The sequence below is a fragment of the Anneissia japonica genome, unplaced genomic scaffold (assembly GCF_011630105.1).
Source record: "Anneissia japonica isolate Jap-2015-1 unplaced genomic scaffold, ASM1163010v1 scaffold724_len3256291_cov202, whole genome shotgun sequence".
NCBI classification, from domain to species: domain Eukaryota; kingdom Metazoa; phylum Echinodermata; class Crinoidea; order Comatulida; family Comatulidae; genus Anneissia; species Anneissia japonica.
In genome coordinates this window covers 2,381,650-2,388,219 of record NW_022744966.1, presented here as the reverse complement: position 1 = coordinate 2,388,219, position 6,570 = coordinate 2,381,650, and the positions used below count along the sequence as shown (strand labels likewise).

The following is a 6,570-nucleotide window of genomic DNA, read 5'->3' as shown; positions in this document are numbered from 1 at the left end:
CTGTACTATTTACTAGGCCTATAAATAATAACTAGCCAAGGAGATTATCTTTTGTGTTATTTCCCCTTAACGTCGTTTTTTAAATTGTTCTCTAATTCCTCCATTGTCCAAGTTCCCCTTAACGTACAGGTAATAATAATAATACTTATTATTATTATCATTTCGGCATTACATGTAATGAACTTGGCCTAATATTAATAACTAGCTCATTTTTACATTCATTTGGTGCTCTGCCATTTTGGCAGGTCTTATGGCATCACTTTAGAGCTGCCTATTCTCAGCTCTTCTCTTAATTTGAAAATAACTGTCACTCTGTTTCATTTGATCAGTGATGAAGAAACGCGCTCTTCCTTACTCTCTGTGCTTTTCCCAGAAGCGTTTTTAGTAGGCCTTGGTAATTACGCAAAACCCAGGCCTAACTAAAAAATTAAAATTGTCATAGTATGCAACTCAAGTTAAAATAACACTTTTCATTACTCGTGGAGCTTAATCAAATATTATATGTAATTTTAAAACGACCCATTGGTATTAACATGGTAACATCAATGTATTTTTAAAAATTAGACAGCGACGTTCTCTAAGAAGTTGTTCTGTGTAGACGTTTATCTTTGACCTTTTGACCTCCTGAATTCTGCAATGAGATTTTCGGGTCGATTCAGCCGAGACGGCCCGAGTGGAGTTTCATGTAAATGTTTCGTACGGAAAAAAAAATCGCGGGCGGGTACTCAAGAGAGAGAGAGGAGGAAAAGTTTTTCATAACAAACATCATCACTACACTGTAGGTTCGTTGGGGCAGCATTGAAATGGCTTCTGTGTCAGCTCAGAGAGTAGTGTTTTTCGGAGCGGATAGGACCCCGCGTTTTATGACTGAAAACACGCACATTAATCTTGGAAACTTAGGGCCAGAAGAGATACTAATAAAAATCAAGCTAACTACGATATGTAGATACGACTTGCAGATTCTGCAAGGGAGATCAAAAGCGAAAACTCCGAGGTACGTTTCAAAATAACACACCCATGTGTGTGGATGATGTAGGTGTAGAGTAGCATCCGAAGTCAAGATCTTAAATTAATTTTATCCGTAGGGCCTAGATGGTAGGTTTCCCGGTAGCATCGCCGATATATTGTTTTGTCCAGGACACCTGTTTAGGTTTGTTGACTTTATCATGGATTAATATTTAATTGATTGCATAATATCAATAATGCATCTAACTCTAGGCCTAACAGTAACACCAGACACCGGTCGTTGAATGCAGGAAGTAGGCTCCTACAGTAGCTAGGCCTTGTTTGTGTAGGCGCAAACTTTGGTGCAATGTGATGCAATTAATAAATGGGGCTTGAGTCTTATGACTTATAAATAAAGGTGGTTACCTTTTGTTGTGAAATATGGTACTCATACCATAGACCTCCCAAAAGCCTAGCTGATTAAAAATAATCATTTTTGAATAGTTAAATAGTTGTTTTAATTATTAGTTTTTAAATTTCTATTTCATATACCTGTGAAAACTAAATAAAAAATAAACGGTATACAGTTATAACCATGGAGGAAACACAAAAGCAGCTTATAGATACATGCTGTAGTGTAGCGTTACTCAACCCGTCCGTGGTCTGAGAACCCACTTTGTGGTCCGCCGAAAATTATTGGTGGTGTGTCAAACCAAGGAGGTATTAGGTCAAACACTAAGGGTCGGTGGGTGGTCCGCGATAAATGTAAGTGGTCCGCCAAAGGTTGAGTGGTTTGCTATCGTATATGGCTTATAAATCCATGGAGAAGAACATACTATTTTAATTTGGCATTGCTTTCACACTTAGTTACACGTATTACTGCAATATTGGGTTTAGTTTATCGCCGTGGCTAGAGATACGGTACCGTACTTCTAATTCAATTTGCTAAATGTACTTTAAATAGCATTACATCACTATCACCCAATGAAGAGCCAGAATGTGAGATGTCATCTTTCAAGACTGTCATTGCAGATCGCCCACGATGAGTGGTGAAACGCGAATGATGTACTGGGTAAATTAGAATATTAAAAAGTCGTCGATAAAAAGTCGTATGGTTCCACTCGGTTAGAGTCATGTCATTTATCTATATATGGCCATTATCAAACAAGGACTGAATCCTGTACCAAACTCTTGGCATACTGTATGCCACTAGACCTTGCTTAAATTCTTTGCTTTGCGAAGAATCTAAGCAAGGCCTAGGAATCTAAGCAAGGCCTAGGCCTTGCTTGGATTCTTCGTTTGGCGGCAGTGAGATTTCAATCTGGGTGGTATATATCAGTTTAAACTAATTCCTCAACCCACAAAATCTCATCCCAAGTTTCAGTCCAAGAAGCCTAGGTTATAATATATTCAAAATTACCACGCTTTACAATCCGACCAACATATTCATACACTTTGAATGCACATGCATAACCGATACCTCCTTGATTTACCCAACTTTGTGTAGACTTTGTCGCTGTTACTTTCACCAATTGTAAACATCGTTCGTTCGGCCAGAATTCAGATCAATAGAATGAGTTTTCACAATCGTGATTATTCGTGTCAAATTTGTCGAATATATTTTGGTGCAGGCCCATTTAAACGGTTAAGTGCTAGTAATTACAGTTTAGAGTATATTCAGTTTTTTAGTGCATGTGTTCTCATGTAAATAGATTAGACCAAAGACTGAGTAGTATCAACTCTGTTATAAGTGAAGGCATATAAGCAAGCTGGCCTGGGTCTATGTAATGAGGATTCATGCCTTCCTTGATATGGCTATATAGATAAATGACATGACTCTTATTACTGAGTGGAACCCTTACACTGCACCTATTTATCGATGACAGTATTATAAGAAAATATTCACTCTTGCCTAGCTAATCATGTGCTAAGCCAAGTACTTATTCGCAAGTCATTCCACCCACCTCACACCATCTTTCAATGTGGGCGATTTTCAATGCCGGTCTTGAAATGTGACGTCATGCACATTCTGCCTCTTCATTGGGTGATGGTGATGTAATGCCATTTGCCGTACCTTTAGCAAATTTAATTAGAAATAGGGTACCGTATCTCTAGCCACAGCGTTAGTTTATCAGCATTGCTTTTTATTCCCAACTTGAAATGTTATATTGGTAATGTTCACATGCAACAGATGGAATAACAAATGTAAAGCCAAATTTTAAGAAAATATTTAGTGATGAGTAGACTCAAGGTAGTCACTAGAATTTTGAAAATGTCCATATTACTCCAGCCTTATTTTTTTTTTCTGTTGTCATCATTTGAAAATTTGTTATTTATTAATTTTAATTTTTGAGTTAATAATCAATTTCCCGATGACACATCTTTTAATTTTTTGCCTTTAACCTTCAGTGTTAGGCCTACTTCATCAAGAGATTTATCGACTATATTGCGCTTCAAAACAAGATTTAAAAAAAAATTGGGACTTCTAGATGGCTGGAAATGGCTGGGATGGGAAAACTAGGCCTATCATTGGTTTTCTTTTGATCCGACTGCAAGCCCGATGAGCTTTGGCAGATGGGGGGGGGGGCTTGACCAGACCGATTGGGGGCTTAAGCCCCTGCCCCCCCTGCTGGTGCCACCACTGTCTATGTGACACAACCACTGGCATAATTGATGCTCTCTCTTTGTCAATATAAAACACAATGACTGGACTGTGTCAGTATACTGTAGGTCTAATTAATTACTTTCAATATTAGTATAGGCTTGTGTAGAGTGGTCCGTACATTTTTTCATGGTGTTGAAGTAGTCTCAAGGCCCAGAAAGGTTGCATAATACTGCTGTAGTGAAAGTCAATCAATATAGTAATTCTCATGCGAGCAATTCAATTTCGGAGAATAACAAAGTAACAATTAAAATTTATAAATTGAGATTCAAAATACTAAAATGTTTCAAAGGTTGTCAACACTGTTGCTGTAGCAATAATGCCATTTTTAGATGATATTGATAATATTTCCTTATCTTTTAAGATTTTCATCTGGCTTCAAAACAAAATATTATATTCGGTGTTAGAAAAAATTCATCTGGTTTGGAGATATTTATTTTTTTTTAAAATTTGTATGTAGTAAATTTTCATTGGTTTAGCACAGTACTGTACTAAGAATTATACAAACATTAATTTAACATCATTATGATAATGTAATTATTAAATAAAAATAGATGAATGAGCCGTACTAGTCTGATGTAATAAACATTTAGTACTTTAAAAACTAGTTTATTTGACAGTACAGTACACTAGCTTTCGTGCACACAGTGCACTTCTTCAGGTGAATGTGAAGCTAAACATAAACAGTGTGGATAGGCAAAGTAAGCTAATGTATTCAATTAAAGTAAATATTAAAGATATCAAATTATACTTTACCACTTTAATTAAAATACAAAACAGGAAAACCTAGCAAAAATAATCATATGCACAAATAGTTACAATAATAAATTAATAAATATTTGTACACTTAATACATTATGGAAGCAATGATGAAATTTGAGAAGGATGAGAAAATTGAATGTAGTGATTATAACAACAGTGACTACCATTGAAAGTCTGTGTATGTCAAGTACAGTCATTGATTGCTTGTTATATTTTGTTCTGCTTGAATCTTTCCGTTCACACTAGTTGTGAATCTTATTCTATATTATTTTGATTAATATGCTCATTGCGCTAGTAATAAAACAAACTTGTATTTAACCTAAATTTTCTGCTTTAAGACGTGATTGAATGCATTGAAGCGTAGCAGAGTTAATCGTGCTTGCTCAAATAATCTCAAGCTCTTGTTGTTGATCTTCCTTTCAACATAGATGTTTGCTGTTCAGAATAAATTGGAAGCAAAATTAACAGACAAAATGTGTTTTTGATGGAAAGGAACTGTAGTACTTTGCCCTTCACTTGACAAAGACACTATTTGAATAAGAGGAAATGAATGAATTTAACATTGATTGTCTGAACTCTATTTCTATTTTCAGTGTTGATGTGCTTATAATTATAATATACAGTATAACAATTATTATAATTATATTATAATTATAAACACATTTATAATTATTGTTATTATCATTAATTATTGTTATAATTATTGTTAGAGAGAGAGCAGCTTAGCTCAGTCCGCTAATCTGGTGGTAGCCGCTGTGGACGTGTGTGCGCTGAACCGTGGAGATCTCTAGGTCCCCGGTTCAATTCCTATCGCTGCCTCTCCTTGTGTTTCAGCTAGAGGGCTGAAATTCAAGTTACTAGCGCACTGTCTTTCGGATGAGGCGTTTAAGCCGTTGCTCCCGTGTGCATTATGGCCCATGTGCACGTTAAAGAATGCAGTACACTCTTCGGAAAAGAGTAAGGGATTATCTCCCGGTGTACTGCCCAATCACCACCAGAAGGACCCCACTTCTACACTTTCGTGGGCTATCCTTGGTGTTTACACCAAATAAATCCAATCCAATCCATCCTATTGTAATGTTGTTAATAATTGTTGTTATATTAAAGTAATTTGTTACGACATAGCTAAAAGAAAAGCATGGAGAGACATTGTATAGAAACCTTTAATAAGCAATACATTATTCCAATGTTTTAAAAGTAACATTTTATATTGATTATTCTGAAAAAATTGTATTTTGATATTTTTGCAGCGTGCTAGGACACGAGGCTGTAGGGGAAGTTGTCAAAGTCGGTAGCAGTTTGGATGATGAGGCTATCAAGCCAGGTGATCGTGTCTCCTTCAGCCTCTATGATTCTTGTTTTAAGTGCAAGTTTTGTCAGAGTGGATTCCATCAGAAATGTATCAGTGGTTTTATGGTATGGTATAATTGTCATACTTTTATAGCAAAAAAAAATACTTGTTAATTCAAAATTGTTGCAATGCTCTCACTGCAAGAAAAACAATATCTCATGCTTTGAAATACTGTACTAGCTTGGTCAGTGGCTGATTCCAGGGGAGGGGGACCGAGCTGGCCTGTTTCCCCCCCCCCCCCAAAAAAAAATGAAGTTTTTAAAATTATTTTTTAAAAATGGAGAAAAATGAAAATTATAAATATATTAAGTCTGATAGTGCCATTTCTGACCATTTAGAGGTGTAATAGTCATAAATTACCTCAGCCCCAACCATGGTGGGCTTGAGGTGGTCTGCACCCTCAGTCTGAGAAAATCCTTGTTTGAGCCCCCTCTATTTTGAATTCTTGGATCCGCCATTGTTGGTCTTATGTACAAATGTCGTAAGATATTATTTAATAATTTGGAGGACATGACATGTACCGGACTGACAATGAAGCCTGAAAGACGGGATAATTTTGGTAACTAAAACAATAATACATAATATAATCATGTATTTTGTCTTTGTCAGAATGCAACATAACAGAAAAAAATGAATAACAAATATTAAAGAAAGCTAACCAACTCCCAACAGGATTACTAAAAAGTGGCATTTAGCCTGTTGTTGAACTCTATAAATAACTTTAAGGAAAAAAACAATCAAATTTGACCATTCCAATTAGAAATACAATATTTGAGAAGAGAGATGTGTATAAGAGACAGGGGTATGGGAGGGGGGTGTCCCCTCCTCCCAAAACGAGATTTAAAAAAAA

At 36.0% G+C, this 6,570-nt stretch overlaps 1 protein-coding gene across 1 annotated transcript in view; it reads left to right on the top strand.

Moving 5' to 3' along the window:
- The first annotated feature begins 724 nt into the window (after positions 1–724).
- The window catches only part of LOC117119797 (L-threonine 3-dehydrogenase-like), a 16,075-nt gene continuing 10,229 nt past the window's right edge, over positions 725–6,570 (top strand). The window contains exons 1-2 of the mRNA XM_033264713.1: positions 725–994; positions 5,620–5,785. Of these exons, the coding sequence (XP_033120604.1) occupies positions 804–994; positions 5,620–5,785 (357 nt within the window). The 5' untranslated portion in view covers positions 725–803. The remainder of the gene's footprint in view (positions 995–5,619; positions 5,786–6,570) is intronic.